At 39.0% G+C, this 19,225-nt stretch overlaps 1 protein-coding gene across 1 annotated transcript in view; it reads left to right on the top strand.

The window, feature by feature from the left end:
- LOC136237874 (uncharacterized) overlaps window positions 1-19,225 on the top strand; it is a 121,451-nt gene that overhangs the window by 13,817 nt on the left and 88,409 nt on the right. The window contains exons 2-3 of the mRNA XM_066028119.1: window positions 17,285-17,328; window positions 17,391-17,473. Of these exons, the coding sequence (XP_065884191.1) occupies window positions 17,285-17,328; window positions 17,391-17,473 (127 nt within the window). The remainder of the gene's footprint in view (window positions 1-17,284; window positions 17,329-17,390; window positions 17,474-19,225) is intronic.

Raw genomic sequence — 19,225 nt, 5'->3', positions numbered from 1 at the left:
TCTATTTTGCAGGATGGTTCCCAAATACACTTCTCTATGTTAACAATAAGCCCAGCTGATTCTAAGTCTTGTTTAACTTTTACACTTTCGACTGTTGCCTCGGCTTTTCCTTTTACTGCAACAATGTCATCATCCAAGTGAATAATAGTTTTAGGCCTTTGCCACACCAGTACCTCACTAATGGTCTCATTAGTTTTGTGAATAGGTAACAGGTAGTGGACAGCCCAAAGGGGAGGACTTTAAAGACATAATAATTCTTGACGCCGTCCAAGTCCCAACGGAACCCCAGATATCTGTAATGTTTGGGCCAAATATCAACATGGTGGTACCTGGACTTGAAATCAATTTTAAATAGGTACTCACCTTGTCCAAACATTAGTGATGCTATGCGCAGGTTTTTGTACTTAAAACTTTTCACATGCAGAAACAGATTCAGGTACCTCAGGTTAAGCACCAGGCATAGTTTAACCTCTGGATTACCCACAACTGACAAAGGGCTACACACCTCAGGCTTACTGTGTACTTTCATCAACAACGGTTCAAAATAAAACTCTTTACTGCCTCATTTACGAAATTACAGTGTAACTCTGAAGATTGGTACTTATGTTGGGAATAGGGAGGGCGGACAAACTTTAATGGCAAGCGGTAACCATTCTCTATACAGTCAAGGATGGGAGGGGGGCATGCAGGATCTCTTGCCAAAGCTTTATTTTTTGTTTAAGCCTTTCTTGCACATCTGAGATTTGGTTCAAGGTTCGAGACACTTCAGCCTCCTAAATTCTTGTCATGTCAACTAACAGGCTCTCAGAAGGGTAGGTATCAACTACTTCAGAGGTATCCCAAGCATCAACCCTGCTTTGAGAATCATTTACACATTGTATTGGCACACATAATTCAGCAGTACCATTATCACACCTTGCACATACATACTTAATTCACTAGCAAGGGCGGCCCCAGGAATTTTGGTGACTGGTTTCCAAACTTTTGCTATATGCAAATTTAAATCTAGGGGGTGTGGGAGCAAGATTTTCCTGAAAATTGTGTAATTTGAAATTGAATCCCCAGGCTGGTAGCAATATTGACAGTTCAAAAATAGAATTGTGTTAGGTATAATGAAGACTGCTTAATTGTGCGTGCTTCTGGTACAGTATCAGGTGCAGACTAAAGAGTTAAGGGACAGAGCAAATTTGACATTTGAAGCATACAACAGACGTGGATGTTGTTCTGGGGGTCTTGGGACATGTCCCCAGGAAGATTTTCAGATTTTAACACTCTGTTATAAGATTTTGGAATATTTTTTACTGTGTTGGCACAAGTAAATAAGTAGCTAGCTGACTACTTACAGTTCTTAAGGGAAATACAAAATGTGGCTGTTCTATTAGAGTGGTTGACTGCTCTATTAGAGTATTTCAATCTGAACTTTTGTACCATTGCAAATCACTGTAAAGTATAATTTTGATTACCTGAATACACTTGACCAGTTTCTGGAAACCTCAGAAACCCCCCCTAGATCTGCCCCTGACTAGACTTAGATATGAAACCTGTGACTTCAGCACTGCTTACCCAAGTCTTCCCTGTAAAGGGCAACTTGCTGCAAGGTGCCCAAATTGTCTACAGGTAAAGCAGGACCCCAGGGCTTTTGGCCTGCTCAGGCTGCTTCCTCTAAGATGTAAGGGACATCAATGACTGAGGTGGTGTGGGTGATGTGCCTGTTCTTGAGCTGGGCCCGGCAATATCCAACCGTGGATCCCGGAACAAATATGGGTAAGGCCGCTGTCTTCAGCCTCCTCTTCCACCACCTTGATGTCGTTTGTTGGCCTCCTTGAACTCTTTGAATTCATGCTCAGCCTCCTTCTCTGAGCGATGAAGCTGCTTCTTGTCATCCTTGTTGTCTGCGAGGGGATCGCTCTGATAATGGCGCACAGTACCCCAGCCAAATCTGGAGTGGTCCGCCACTTTTATGTGCTTCTGCTGCATTTTCAGAGCATACACACCTTCCTGCAAGTACTCTGCTGCCCTTGAGAGTGAGGCCTTCTCCCCGTAGTCAGAGGGCACTATCTTTTCCAGCTCCTTCTTCGCAGTGGATTCCTCAACCTCCATTAAACTGCATTTCTTTCGGAACTGGTAAGATGGTCCAGAGATCTTCCATGATAGCTCCTGTGCTGTCCTTTCTTGCTCAAGTTGTGCAGACAATACTTCTCACTTAACTTTGGTGATAGCTGAGGTTAGCTTCACGTCCATCTCTTGCTGGTTTTGACTGAGCTTCTCCATAAGAAGGTCGATCTTTTCTTCAACCATTTTGGATCGTGATAAATAATGCAGCCAACCTGTTCACACACGTGGCCTAGAATGAGTTTAATACATGCCACACAGCATTATTTATACCATGCATCACATGACACTACTACCATCAGGGCTCGAAATAACGTTGACAATCAGCCAATTTCCGGTCAATATTGCATATTGACTGGTTAATTTTATTGTTGTCTGGACATTGTGGCTGGATAAATCAGACAGACCGCTGGAGAAATCAGACAGACTGCTGGAGAGCAGCCTTACAAAGACAGTAATATTTAATTAAGCTACTTGTTAATGGTTTGTGGCCACAAGCTTTACCTCAAGCCAAAACAATGAGGTTTGAACACCTGCCTCCTTGTACTTGTCAGCTATGAATGTGCAAAATGTATTTAAAACCAGTGTTACCTTTGACTTGTGGGATGCATGAAGTTCCATTTAATAGCTTAAAGACTATTGTACTTGACTAGTTCATTATTTTATGACATGGTTACATTACTTTTGGCATAACTACGTCTTGAGTACTGAAAGTTTAAAGCTGGGTACCAGTACATTTTTATGTTTTGGCAGGACAAAATCTGTGTTGTACTGGAAGTTTGACAGTACACTCAAAAAAAAAATTAGCGGGAGCCCTGTACCATATTCACGTGGGAACTTATTTTCTTGCTAATCACTGCATTCAAACGCCAGAAAATACACAAGATTACAGCATTTTCTCACTTTTCTCATGGTGACCATACCTCTCAACTGTCATGCCTCCGGCATAATTCTCACGATTTGAGGCGCAATCTCATGCCCAAGGTATTAAATCTCATGCCCACAAGCAACATAACTTAACTTCCACGAAAACGTTCAGTATTAGAACCAAAAAAGTCTGTAAAGTCTTAGCCATATTTGTTGGACCTACTTGACATAACTACTATAATGAGGTTACCTTATTATACAGGTGGTCTTATTACCAAGGTGGTCTTTGTTAAGAGGTACCTGTTAATATGAAGTTTTGACAAATTTTAGTTTTAAAACCAGGCACATGTCCACAGCCGGCTGAAGCCGGCTGTGGGTGCATGCCTGGTTTACTGATATTGTTTTCATAAAAGTGTGTGTGTGTGTACCTACCTACCGTATAGCGAGTTTTTACCGCAAGGACTTTATTTTCGGGAACAGTGGCTAGCAGCGGTAATTAAATTTGCGCTTATTTTATCTCGTTTGTCTTCACGTTACATATTATTGTGCCACAATGAAATGAAAACAAACTGCATATGAGAGGGCATGCAGTAAGTACCCCACTACTGTTGAGTCATCACGCAGCGGCACACATCCTCACTTTTAAATGCAAGTAAGTTCCTCGCCAATGACTGGAGTCCAAAATGTCTTCATAAACGTGGAAGCCATGTATACAACTGCTTAAGAACGCTTCCATCTCCTCTTTCAAGCTTCAGTGCATTTCTAGTAATTGAAATTAAAATCTGCAGATTTTATTTTTGCGGATAGCTGCATTCGTGGAAATTTGTGTCACGCTTTTAAGATTCATGATAAACTACCATATAGCGCAATATTTTGGCGGGGGAAACTTTTGACAGATGCAAGATTTTGAAATATTTGATGGGGAAATTATTGACGGTTAGACCAAAGTCACATGCCCACGCGCCACGTCTGAGCGCGAACCTTCAGTGTTTATAAATGGCGTCATGTTTTAGTGTTGCCACAGTCATTAGAGGGCACCATGTGTACAAAGAAATTTGGAATGCAGAACTTGACGAAGAATTGACATGTGAGAGAGAGGTGGGAAATCGGAACAATACATTTGCTGTGGCGATGCAAAAGGACTCTGTAACAGTGGGTCATGTGCCACAAGTCATTTTTCCTATTTGTTCAATATTTCTACGGCGAAGCGGAAACATCAATTGCAGAGTCACTGGAAACAGGCAATATTCTTCTGACTTACCACAAGGAAGACTGGAATTGCCATGTATTCTTACATTTAGCATACAAGATCAAAGAGAGAGCGGCAAAACAGAAACGTTAATCAACGATTCACTTCAATTGATGAAAGAGAAGCTAGTAATAGAATTACAGAATCCAGAGAAAGATAACAACAGTACCAGCAATGCTACCAAGTGCAACACCAGCACAAGCAAAGCTGGCAGTGGAGGCAGCTGTAATACTTTAACAAGCCAAGGTGCCAGCAGTGGTAGCACCAACAATACTGGCAATAGTTGCACCAATCTCAGCACCAGCGATAGTGGTAGTAGCACCACAAGCAGTTGTACAAATGAAGCTATCATTGAAGTCATTTATTTGGAAACTGCTGATGATGAATCTCTAAAAAAAGAAGAAACCACTGTGTATCGATACCCATCTCATCATCATGGGTGAAAAGCTTACAGATATAGAGATCAATCACTGTCAAAAAATGTTGAAGCTACAGTTTCCTAAATTAAATGGATTAAGGTCAACCCTGCAACAAGATAAGCCATCCAATGAGCCCGCAACTAATTGGGTTCAAATCGTTCATTGTCCGTCACGTGATCATTGGATTACAGCAACAACCATCGGCTGTAACAACGGAATGGTGAAGATATAACGACTCTGTTTTCCGAAACATTGATGAACCTACAAACCAGATTTTATACAAATGTTTTCCCACATCAAAGTTGTAGGAAAAACACAAAAGCAAGTAGGAGAGAAAGATTGTGGAATTTTTGCCATTGCGTTTTCTACAAGCTTAGCACTTGGCATTGATATAGAACATGCAAATTTCCACCAGGACTGGATGAGGCTTCATCTTGCCAGGTGTTTTCTCCAGAACAAAATGATTTTGTTTCCAATGACTGAATGCTAGTGTATATATTAACAACACATGACTCTTACTTGTACAAATCATTTTATATAATTTTTTGACTAGTGTACATATTTAGTTATGTAATTTTCAGTTGCTTGATATCTTGTAATAACAATATTAATGAGCACTCTCTTACCTTACCTGGACAACCCCATTTGACATGTGGTTTGTAGTCTATTACAATAAACAGTGATTAAATAGTACATCCCTACCCCATGGAAGAATTAATGTGCTAATATCAATTGCATAAGTGTAAACCAGACCTCAGATAATGTAAGAGGAGTTCCATTGTACCAGTGCAGGAGACTCATTAGTACTTTGCTTTATAATTTATGGTACACCAAAATATAAACCACATTAGTATTCTACATTCCACTAAATTATTGAACATGATGATTGTATAATATTTGTTAGTTGCTACTACCCTGTCATGAAATGAAATACAAACAATGGAATTCTACATTGTGTTATATGCAATTGTTTCTTCTATTGTGATATCCCAGCCGAGGAAAATCCATTCTTGATTATCTCCGGTTTACTCTTGATATAGTCAAAAGCATTGGCTATCCACTGAACCTCTAATGGTTTTATAGTGGTCAGACGGAGATCAATGAGCTCAACACGGTCCTCATCCAGTTGACTGCAAACTTGCTTCGCATACCAATCCCGGAATTCTCTTCGAAGAAAATCCTTTACAGATTTATTGATAGCCAAGTCCAGAGACTGAAGCCTATCTGTGCAGTTTGCTGGGATTATAGTGGTTATCATCCAATAGAGTTAAGATCTCTTCTGTACACTGCCCATTAAAGTTATCAAACAAAACCAAAGCACGATAATGCCAATTCACTCCACTTTTTTGCACAGTATGGAAAAAGGATTTTATGCACATAATCCAACATTGTTTTCTCATTGCACCAGTGATTACAACTGTAATTAATGTCCTGGTCATTTGGAAACTTGAATGAGGGAAGACAGCACTTTGTTGTCCCTTTGTACACCAGCTGCAAAGGAAGAAAATCTCCACTTATCGTTCCCCCTAAGACTGACGTGTTATGGCGCTTGTCATCCTTCCCTATGATCTCTACTCGTTTGCTACCTTCCTTTGCCTTTGTCCAATTATCAACTGGTACATAGTGTACAGCTGTTTGATCAAAGTTTATGACCAGATCTGGAGGAATCTCATCCAACATTACGTACATCTAGCAAAAACCCCTTCTTTATCTCTTCAAAATTTTTAACATCCACTTTTGCTTTAGTGCTTGTTCTACGTTTCACCAACCCCATACGTTGCATAAGGTATTTAGCCTAGTCTTTTGATAACTCAAAGTCATCATTGCAGTGTATGCTGGCAAACTTGCTATCCCTCATTGCAATACCTGTGCCAATAGCAATTGTAAGTGATGTATTCACAGCTCCACCACGTCCATGAATTGCGTTATGGTAGGCTCGGACCTGTCTGTCTAAGTTTTCTCCGAGTAAAAGTGGCCTCCCCCTCTTTTTCGATGACAACTCGAGTAATTCACCAGGGTCCTGGTCAGGGTCAGTATCTCATGGTCTTTTCCTTAGTTCATCATTGTATCGATGCTTTAACCTACGAACAGTAGGCTCCGTTAGCAATCGGCCCAGATCTGGTACTTTGTCGTTGTAAAATCGTATAGCGGCAGCTATCCCAATTTCACTGGCCTTCTTCCCTATTTGCAATCTCTGGGCATCAGTCAGCTTAATATACTCTTTCTTCTTTTTACTGGTTGTTAATACAGTCACCGCTATTTCATTGGCTGCTGTGATAGTTGACGATGGAACTTCTTTCGAAAGACTGCTTGACGGATCAGGTAGTATCTCCTTAGTAATACTGGTGGTCTTCTTCCAACTAAAGTACTTTAACAATGACATTGTCACCTTGTTGTACCTGTTCAGTTTCACCGCCAGCTGTTAACAAACTCTACGATAAGCGTTGCAAAATTTGCACACCGATTAAAGTTTGACAGGTAAAATTTTGATGGATTACCCCTCATCCGTCAAAACCGTCAATTTTCCCCCACCAAAATATTACGCTATACGGTATAGACGTAGTAAAAACTAGTGTTGTGCGATATGGCAAATTTTGTATATTGCCTATCACGATTATTGCTCTCTTCTTTTATCACGATATGATAAATTATCACGATATACAAATTGCATGAGTCATGGTAATGAATTGCTAGTATTTGAGTATAAAGCATGTAAAATAGTCCCTAACATGCACTTTCCTCTGCTAGTAAATCTGTTATAAAGAAATTAATACTGTCTTGAACATCATTTTCTGATGAAATTACCACACCATCATATATCATGATATCACGATATTAATTTTTTATCATGATTATGATATAAAAATTAATATATCACAATAATCGATATAATCAATATATTGCACATCACTAGTAAAAACCCGCTATACGGTATCTACCTATGTTTGTCTGTATGCATCCACGTGAGAAAAATCGTTAAATGGAAAAGCAGCTTTTACGTAAGAAGTAAAAGTTAAATGGAGTCTGTATTAAACTTCCACACAGGTAAACTTTGCTCTGAGGTGGTTTCTTTTTGGCAGTCTATACGGGTGTGGCGACTCTCCTCCGACTTCGTGAATTACCTCCCTTCGGTTTTACAGGCGTTTAACAACTGGAAAACAACTGTGTAGGCCTCGTAGACTACCAGGAATAGCCTATCCCTTCGAGTTGGAAAGGGGGCATATCCCCTACATATGCGAACGAAAATGAAGAGCAGCTTTGAGGCTTTGTCGAGAGAATTAGTGAGAAAAACATGATAGTCAAACTATAAAACAGTGTAGAAGATACTTCTGTGCGTAATGTGTTGATAAAAAAACAAACCGCTTCCTTAGCAGTGCATAGCAACGTAATCGAAGAATTACGAAAATTTCATGATTTACGAAATACGAGAATTACAATAAATTTATTATGTATTATTGCACAACCAAAAATCTATGTAATACATATAGTTGATTAATAACTTAATTTCAGAGGAGTTAGCTAACTGCATGGTGCCTGGTTTTTAGAAGTAGCACAACATCAACTTGTTCGGTTTCAGTTTCAGCTGTTTCCAATGTCCTGATCGATAATCAGTAGAAGCCGATAATTAGCTGTTTTTACCATAATTGGAAATCGGTTGTGATGGCTGTGGCCAGCAGTTTATTGGACATTGAAAACAGTGGAAAGTGAAACTGTAAAACTGAAACCGAAAAACTAAAATTGGTCAAAACTTCATATTAACAGGTACCTCTTAACAAAGACCACCTCTGTAATAAGACCACCAGTATAATAAGACCGCCTTTAATAAGACCACGTCATTATAGTAGTTATGTCAAGTAGGTCCAACAAAAAGGCCAATAGGTGTACTCATAATGTAATAAAGTATCAATCAATCGGACAGTTCTTAAAAGTTAAAATGACAGCTGCAGGATTGTACATAAGGATATACTATCTTACCATGCCAAGACCTTAAAGTCCATGGTCATGTCACAATGAAAATGGGGTAATTGCATGCATAATTACTCTGTTGATACTGGATTTGATAATGGATTTCTCATGAATTGTGTACGATTTAATAGTTGCATAGTTAAATTAATGATCTTGGACTTTTTGTCTTGGACACTCGTGATAGGCGTCTTCGAGGATTTAAAAACCTGAGGTGATGTCAATAATTACCTGCGCCTCGGTAATTACTGATGTCACCTCAGGTTTTTAAATCTTCGAAGATGCTTATTATGTGTGCCTAACAATTATCAAGACACAAAGTCAAGAATCATTAATGTTGATTTTGTAACTATGCAACTCCTAAATCATGCACAATTCATGAGAAATCCATTATCAAATCCAGTATCACCGGAGTAAATTATGCATGCAATTGCTCCATTTTCATTTGTGACATGACCATGGACTTTAGGTCTTGGCATGGTAAGATAGTATATCCTTTTGTACAACCCTGCAGCTGTCATTTTAACTTTTAAGTACTGTCTGATTGATTGATACTTTATTACATTATGAGTAGAGCTCGGCGGTATTGAAATTTGAATACACGGTATTAGTAACAAGAAAATATTGCGGTATATCGGTATATAGTTAGCTTGTTGTTGTAACTATTGCATCATTTCTTGGGCCTAGTATTAAACGGTATGCATCCCAAAAACTAAAAATATATAGTTCAGTACAAGTAAGCATGTGTTGTAATGTGACAACCTCAAGTTTTTGTTTAGGGTGTGTGCTAAACCATCAACAAATTGGATAATTAAACACCAAAGGCTGGGTTAAATACCGGTATTCATCGATGTATTCATTGATATACCGGTAGTTTGATATATTGGTTATCAAAGGCTATCACGGTATGATAATCAGTTATGATAATTTATCATGATAAACGGTATTATCGATATATCGCACAGCACTAATTATGAGTACACCTTAGCCATATTTTTGGACCTACTTGACATAACTACTATAATGATGTGGTCTTATTTTAGAGGCGGTCTTATTATAGAGGTGGTCTTTGTTAAGGGATACCTGTTAATATGAAGTTTTGACCAATTTTAGTTTTTCAGTTTCAGTTTTCAATTTCCACTGTTTCCAATGTCCCAGTCTATTCAGCTTCAGCAGCTACAGTACCACTGGAGAGCTGGTATCAAAGGCTTTAGTATGTACTTATGTAATTTGTTTATGTTTTGTGGTAACCACAAAAATAAACAGTGATCGTTCAGGCCCTAGCCCACTTGTCTGACTAGCAACTTTGAGTTGAGGTAAATGTACAATCTCACAGCATTGGCTTTACTAGCTCTACTTTTAGTGGAGTATGCACAAGTATAACTTGTAGAGACCTGTAATCGGGTTAACTATCGGTAAAACAGGGTAAAAATGTATTAGATATCGGTTTTTCCTAAAAAGTGGGAATTGGTACAACACTATTTAATGCTAATTTACACCTTTCTCAAGTGTCATTTCTGGTATAACTCAATTATTCCACCAATCCGTTGGCACTGCCAGCACACTGTCACTGAGGAATATAGTGATCACTATAGCAAGTGAGTAAATAAAGTGCCATGCAGCTGTTACACAATGAAAGACCACTTCTTTTGTATTTTGAGAAACTTCTGTACTTCAGTAAAAACAACCATCTCACAAAGCAGAGCCAAATGTATAGCTCGCAATACTAGCAGTATGACTTTATAAGTTATAAACCAGCCAAGGATTTTCTTGGTGCAAAGTTTAACAAATGGTATGCTGCCAAAATAGCTGAGCAGTTCAGCAGTGGCCCTTCAAGCAGACCACTACAACCTGTGGATCTCAGGTTAAGCATTGTGAAACCTGTAGGGGCAAGATGGATGATTGAGCTGTATAATTACCCAAAATCTAGAACCATTGTTAATGGCTTCAGGCATGTCAGAATTGTAGGCATACTTGACAAGTGACTTTGTATTAATTTTGCAAAATGTATACAATGGCACACACACAGTTATATCATTACAATAGTGATATCATTATTTAAGGAAATGGGGTTAAATCAAAATTTTCAAAATGCTGGATTGAATAAGATTGTAATAGTGAGGTAGCAGTAGCAATAGCAAAGATTCCACAATCTGTGGTCCCAACTTGCTTCGGCATTTTATCACACATGATGACATCAATTCCTGAGCCACAAATATTTTCCACCAGCTGCCTTACTGGGAATCAACAGTGTTGAATATAGGATCATAAATTAAAATCTTTCCTGCGTCACACTGTAGATGGGATCAAGACTCACGGTAGTGAGTCGCGCGGCCAGTAAAGCAGAAACGCGCACCGCAGACAATAAATGACGCGACCACTACGTGAGGATTTTACAGGAACGAACGTTGTCAAATTCGGCCTTCCTGTAACTAACCCGCCACTTACGCTATCCCTCTGAAACTCTAGGGTTGAACTCATCGTGTCACTAGTAACTACCACACAAGCAGTGAAGCAAATCCATGCCGATTGTTTCGTGATCGAGATTGCCGACATCAAAGGGGAAGTTTCATTTTTTTTTTTTTTATCGCATGCGGTTAGACGCAACCGCATGTGTATGCCTTGCGTTCCTTTGTACATTCCGAACATTGATTGCCCTGCTATCGCTTCAGTATTCACTCAATCGCCTCAAGATTCACATCATCGATTTCACCATACATGATTACCCTACAGTCTTAACTTCAGCACCAAACGAAGTTTCAGTCGTCCTCAGTCGACCTAGGGGCCAAATACAAATCCCAGATTGTTGTTTTCCGCAATACTCGCTTGGCATGTAGGGCAATGTATCTTTAAACTGTTCTAAAAGTTTCGTTCAGATTGAAACCTATGTTTTCGAGAATGGCTAGTTTGAAATTTGAATTTAGTCGCCCCCACGTAATTTGCTCTCTAAGAATTTTACTCGGAATTTAAAGAATGACGCAAAGCACAATTGCGGTCACTGGGTATTGATGAACTGGCGCTCTATGTAGTTAATCAGTGCATATAGCCACAAAGAAGTGTGCTGCCATAGATTATAGTCCACAGATATGATCTATGGTGCTACATACCATCGTTCGTTTTTAAATTTGAATTTAGTCGCCCCCACCGTGACGTAATTTGTCCTCTAAGGGCGCAGCTTAAAGAATGACACAGAGTACAACTGTGGTTACCAGTTGTTGACACAAGCTGCGAGTAATTAGCACATGTAGCTAGCCAATCGTCACCATGCATTATTGCATTTTACAGCACCCCCACACAAAAATTACACATGTAATTACAACATACAGAGGACACATGAATACCAAAAACTTTTCACAACAATAATGTAAGAATTGTACAATAATGACTGTAATATAACTGCTATGAAAATGTTTTCCAGTGGCCCGCCATGGTAGCAAGTCTCACATGACGGCATGTATATTCATCCAAACACAATGGGAGTAACAAGTAAGTATGATAACAAGTTGATATGACTCCATTTGTAGAATCCAGATGAGTGGGTGTTGCTCCAGTATGTCTAAACAGTTAACAAACATTCCTGTTATAAATACGTGCTAGAGTTGCAATATAATAGTATAGTATTTAAATGCAACAATACATAGTCTCCATTGCATCACTATCAAACGACACTAAGTGGAGGATAATGTTGCATCTCTAGTATGTACACTCTATCAGTACAACCTGTCTTAATGGCCACCAGTATAGAAAGACAACCTCTCTTGAAAAGCCAATTCCAATTGAGAATTTATACACTGTTACCTGTTTAATGAGTGAAGGTGGCAATAAACAAGTTCCACCGTAACTTATACACGTGATGTGATCCTGTATATTCTGTCAGTGGATGAGATCCACTTGGCCAGGACAAAATGTGACTCAAATGTCCTGGATGATCCATACTCAACCCACTTATGACCCAGTGGCACAATGGAACTGAGTATAGAGAATACAATTATATTTATTTCTAAGATGTGTGGATGTGTGGACACATTACAACACATTACATGTACATACAAGACATGCTACGTACTGTTTTAGCAATTCAAGTCACCAAATTATGTACGGACCAGTCAACAATGCTTTATAGTGCCCATCAGTAAACCTGAAGAAAAGTTATGAAAAATAAAAATTCACATAAGTACAATGAAGCCTCATTAATATGGCCAGCTGTGGAACCAAAAAAATTGGCCTGAATAACAAGGTGGCCTTATTAATGAGGTCATAAAGTACTGCTTAGCTATATTTGGGATCTACTAGAGGTGGCCAATATAATGAGGTGGTCTTATTAAAGAGGTGGCCACTAAGTGAGGTTTCAATTAAAGAGGTGGCCACTAAGTGAGGTTTCACTGTACATACAGTTCACAATCACAATGGTGAACAATATTAATGGTTAACAATATACACTGAAACCTGCAGGTCACTTCTTGTGGAAGATTGCTCTCTACACTAAATGACACATTCAGAGATTGTATTTAGATGGATGATACAGTAACACATTGTGACTTCAATACTCGTGATGTGTCAATGCTAGGCAGCAACCATATACACGGCACTGCCAATGCACAACATCACACTTGCTCACACACCCAATTTCGCTCAAGATTTTACAAATTGATAATTAAGAGGTGTGGAAACTAGCTGTTCGCTCGAAAGACTGTGTGGCAGCTGTTTTCCTTCTGTACAAGTGGCCACCAAGACAGGTCCACTGTGGATGAAAGCCATGCAGGCATTAGATATTTGGAATTTTATGTGTTGAAGGCATTCCAGGGCCTCCGGTAGTCTCAAATCTCACCACAGTTTACCTCAGGCAGTGTTGTGGTTACCACTAAACCACCGGAATGCTGTGCTATGTTCATCTTATGCTTGGCTACTGTATTGTAGAACTGAAATGGATACTCTGAAAAATATATCCTATGGATAATGACTTCATCACTTTCTTCATCAGGAGCTTATAAGGACCAATAGTGAAACTTTTACACTTTGGGCTGACAGCCAACTGCCTAAGTCTTAAGCAGTGCCTTTGGTGCTCTAACAGATTGGCTGCCCCCTTGCTGCCAGCACTCACTGTCTCATACGCTGTCACACACTAAATCCATCTCTATAGCCAGTTAGAACAGCATGCTTCTTACCTTTTTTAAGGCCACAAAATGCAGCCACCTCTTTAAAAAGCTAGGTCAGAAATTTTTTGTCCCTACGGCCTGAATAATGACCAGTTTTCACTGTACTATTAGTGATTAGTGATCATGGAGGATTATTTATTAAGATACTAAGATATACAAACGCTACAACCTCTAAATATAGCAGTAAATTTTTTTACCCTAGTCCAATGTCTCGTAATAATTGTGAGAGACTCTACTGTGACAAATACATGTTTATCATGATATGTACTAATCGCCTTTTTACAATTAAGTTTTACAACAGAAATACATGTATAGTTAAACTCACCAATTGTGACTAAATCCCTTCAACACGAAAAGACAAGTAATGAGACAACCTTGGAGACAACAGCCTCACAAGCCTATTCTTGTGCACTTATTTAGTAGTAATAAAAATTTTAAAGGCGTTTATTTACAACAGGACATAATTACGCGCCCTTCTATTGTCTCTGTACATACTTGCCTTTCTTTACTATTCTCATTTCATTTCACAAGATCTCTTGGCAGGGGCGTAGCTTCTTCACTTGAATTAGTCAATGCTTGAAGTAGATCGAGATACTCTAATAGAACAGTCACATTTCTACAAGTGCCATATTTTTATATTGTAAAGTCTGTAAGTAGCTAGTAATTTAAACTATACAATCCGATGCTAAGCAGAAGTTGTAACTATGCTAAATATTGATTGCTGTGTTACAGCTGTTTTGTGACTGCTCTAATAGAGTATCTTGATTGTTTTAATGCAGTACAAGATGAAAGGCAAAGTGTTATTAAGGGTTTACTAGTTAAAATGGGTGGTAGTTGACTGCAGTTGCATGCCACTAACAGGGCCGTCCAGAGAAATTAGAGAGCCCAGGGAAAAGAGTTAAAGAGGGGCCCAGGGGCAAGGAAAAGTCTAGATCCTGACTGCTCTATTAGAGTATATCGATCTTTCTTTAAACAGGTATTCAAGGGGCCCCTTTCGGGCTGGGGCAGGGGGAAAAATACCCCAGTTACCCCCCCCCCCCCATGTGGGCGGCCCTGGCCACTAAAATTACAGTTATATTTTAATATTCTGTCATTGTAATCTGGGGTTTCTGTCAAAACCATGGAAACTCACTTACTGTTATCAACAGTGCATTGCTTATTCTAACAAAAAGTATTGAAATCCCATCCAAAAACAGCTTATAGCTGTAAAAAAAGTGCGCGTCCAAGTAAAGCAGAGTTAACTGCGACAAAAAGTAATGATATCATAATGCGGCCATGTGCGAGGTGTGCAAGTTGTAAAATTAATATTAGCTAATCAGATAATACAATGTTATTGTTAAAGTGTTAATGAGAACTATGTGATGCTGCTATTTTTAAGTGTGTGAGCATCTTCATAAATGCCACACAAATTTAATTCTCAATAAAGCAATGTGTATAGATTCTCTGATAGCAATAAATAGTTTGAGTTTGGCCGTCTTTCCTGTATACTGCAATGCTACGAACAAAGGAAAGGTGGCCAAACTCAAACTATTTATTGCTATCAGAGAATCTATACACATTGCTTTATTGAGAATTAAATTTGTGTGGCATTTATGAAGATGCTCACACACTTAAAAATAGCAGCATCACATAGTTCTCATTAACACTTTAACAATAACATTGTATTATCTGATTAGCTAATATTAATTTTACAACTTGCACACCTCGCACATGGCCGCATTATGATATCATTACTTTTTGTCGCAGTTAACTCTGCTTTACTTGGACGCGCACTTTTTTTACAGCTATAAGCTGTTTTTGGATGGGATATTGTTATCCAGTGATCACCGTGGTCATGCAGAATTTGAACCAATGGCATACTAATATTGAGTTTGAATTTCATTTGTAACAGTGTTCACTGATATTTGGAAACTTCTCCTTCAATATCGTTTGGGCAAAATTTATGTGCTTGTCATTTAATTGTCGTCTATTGGACACGGTATTTCTATCACCTATTGACAATTGGATTTCATGATGGAGCTAAATATCTGTGTACCTTCATGCTCTTCAACTTTAATTTCTTTTGGTGGATTTTCCTTGACATCTTCCCCTTCTCTTGAACTACCTGTGGTATGCCTTGAGCAGCAGCTTTTTTTTATCCCTGGTTTTTGCTCACATAGTTGCAGCATTTGTTTGCTTTGGAGACAAGACAATCACTACCCCGAAACACTAATACACATGGTATCTCCATTCCCCCTTGAGCTAAATCTCGGGAATAGCATCTTGTCCCAATAACCCTACATGAGATTGCTCCCCCCATCTGCAAAAACACTGAGTACATACAGCTTATTGTTATTGGTAGATGTCCAACAGTTCCAACATCTCGCTTGATCAGAACGGGTCATGTGCATTGCCATCTTCTGGCGAACATGGTAGAATTTCACCTAGAAAAAGTGTCCATACTGCTTGATATACATGATAACCTCAAATTTTTGAGTTATACTTGTATGTTATAACTGGTATCATCCATTCTTGTGGCTAGCTCCATAGCTGATCTTGCTTATTATATAAACCACTTCTTGACCTATATGTGTGGCATAGCTATGTAATAGTGTAGCCAACTGTCTGTATAAAATGTAATTTATCAATAAATTTGAAGTTAACCCTAGTTTATCAATAATTTTAAGTTAACCCTCTCACTGCCACAACCGCCATATGGCAGTTTCAATATATAAACACCCGTAGCATCACATTCTAAACACTTTGTAACTTCAGTCGAATGTTTTAGTAGCCCCTGCGCTTCTCCTGTAGTGGGCACGCCCTTAAGTGAACAGAACAGGGATAACCGGTCTCTCACGCACTATCGCACGGTTAGATGATGCAATCGTGTACTTTTGGAATGTTGATAACAAGCATTTACCTGGTATGTGTGCAAGTGACTCTCCACAGGCAACAATCCCTCCTACTCCATACCAACCAGACACTGTTCTTTACAATGAAGGAAACAACTCAATAGCCTTGTTAGAATTAAAATGTCCCTTAGCCTCAGTAGAGCATCTCAACTCTGCTAGGGATAGAAACATGGGAAGAGAGAGAGTACCAGGAGTTTCAGTCAGGATTCGATTGTCTCAGACTTCCTTGTTTTTATGATACAATTGAACTAAGCGTTTTAGGTCATTATTTGTCATCATCTTTGTCATCACTTCATAACTGTGTTAACTTTATTCAAAGTGAGATCAAGACTGCTAAATCTTCCTGCTGACACATTTTTGACTTGGCTGCCGCTGCTTCAATCTCTTCTTCAAGAAGAATATTTTTGGCAAGAGATTGCCCAGAATAGTTGGGGACCTTTTTTATACTTAACTTTTTGTGTTTTTTCCCTTGCCACACCCACTCATGGGGCATTTTATTGCCTTTTCTGTGGTCGTGTGTGTCCGAGGACTCATTCACTAGTTAGCTATTTATTTATTTATTTTGTAACATAACTTTGTTATTCATCAATATTGATGGTTTCTCTCTCTCTTTCTCTCTCTCTGTAGACGATTCATTGAAGTGATAATGGCACTACTATTAAAGATAAACAGTAAGGAGAGGGATTATGTAGGTTGGAGTGGCATGCTGCTACATTTGTACTCCTCGAAACAGTGACCTTGTGCCTGTATTCTCATGCGCACTTGCTCAAATGCCAGAAAACCAGGCTTGGAGATAATCGCTTCAACTGTAAACAGGTTAGCAATGTTTATTGTGTTATTATAAGCAGTGCTTGCCTGTAAAGTAGTGAAATTTCACATTTGGTTTCACTAAGATCGATTTTTGCACTTTAAAGTTATATGATGGCTTTGTGGTTGCTCTTGTGTAAACAGCAACTCACCAATCGAATTCCTTGTTCTATAGCGAGTAAACTGATATATAGTTTTATAGGATTATATGGTATGGTGTGTACGTTACAGCAGTTTAAAAGCAGTAGATTGGAGCCCCTACAACTTTGGCAGTGAAGGGGTTAACATTCAGGTATTAGACAGTGGTCTGGCCTGTTGAGGTCATAGGTTAGCAGGGGAGAGACCTACGTAGCTACACACCTGTCTAGGTGGTAATGCTGTTTTGGTGACAGCCAATGGGTCAACTCATTATCTAATGTTGTTAAGGTATTCAGGAACCACAGCCTTTTGTTAGAAGGCCATTAGCTGGTGGTTGAGTCAGTCAGCTGGTTGGTAACTATAAATCTAAACCAAAACAGCCAAGCTGTAAAAAAAAGAGTGTGGCCCCCAAAAAAGCCAGGATGAAAAAAGATGTGAAATCCAAGGTGGCGGCCAAGAAATGGCTGTGATGGTAGGTTAATGGCAAAAATTTTAAATACGACAATTCAGGTGAATTTGCGTTGCCTCCTCCACTAGGATTCTGCACCAAATTGACCTGAATTGTCATAATTAAATTTTTTGCCATTAACCTACCATCACAGCCATTTCTTGGCCACCACCTTGGATTTCACATCTTTTCATCCTGGCCTTTTTGGGGGCCACACTCTTTTTTTACAGCTTGGCTGTTTTAGTTTAGATATCACTTCTTTTTGTATTGCAAGCCACAAAGCCAGCTATTAACTGGCTTTGGTGTTTCCTTCTAACTTGCTTTTTTTTTTCTTTTCTGCAGTAATTGTGTAACAAAGCAAGAAATTTTGTGTACAGCTTTTTGTCTGATTAAAAATATTTGTATAGATAATCACATACTATAGGTAATAAAGTGACTTCTTAAACATAACTGAAACTCCCATTGTTTGTAGCTGAACTCTTTTCAGGGTGACTTGTTTCTAGCTGAACTCTCTATACATGGTGATTTGTTTCCACCACATTTCTACAGGGTGGTTTGTTTGTAGCTGATCCCTATAGGGTAACTTGTATCTGGCTGATATCTCTACAGGATGACTTGTTTGTAGCTGAACTCTCTACATGATGGTTTCTTTGTAGCTGAACTCTCTACAAGGTAACTTCTTCTAGCTGATCTCTCTACAAGGTGACTTGTTTGTAGTCGAATATTCTACATGATGGTTTCTTTGTAGCTGAACTTTCTACAGGTAACTTCTTCTAGCTGATCTTTCTACAGGGCGATTTATTTGTAGCTGAATTCGCTACAGGATGATTTGTTTGCAGCTGAACTCTCTACATGATGGTTTCTTTGTAGCCGAAGTCTATGCAGGGTGATGTGGTTGTAGCTGAACTCTCTACAGGGTGATTTGTTTGTAGCTGAACTCTCTACAGGATGGTTTCTGTGTAGCTGAATTCTCTATAAGGTGATTTCTTCTAGCTGATCTCTCTACAATGTGACTTCTTCTAGCTGATCTTTCTACTGGGTGGCTTGTGTCTAGTTGCACACTCTGCAAGGTGATTTGTTTGTAGCTGAATACTCTACAGGGTGAATTTTTGTAACCAAACTCTCTGCAGGGTGATTTGTTTGTAGCTGAACTCTCTACAGGGTGGTTTTTTTTT

The sequence above is a fragment of the Dysidea avara genome, chromosome 11 (genome assembly GCF_963678975.1).
Source record: "Dysidea avara chromosome 11, odDysAvar1.4, whole genome shotgun sequence".
Classification (NCBI taxonomy): Eukaryota; Metazoa; Porifera; class Demospongiae; order Dictyoceratida; family Dysideidae; genus Dysidea; species Dysidea avara.
Note: the sequence above shows the minus strand (reverse complement) of the source record. Positions and strands in the feature narration are given on the sequence as shown.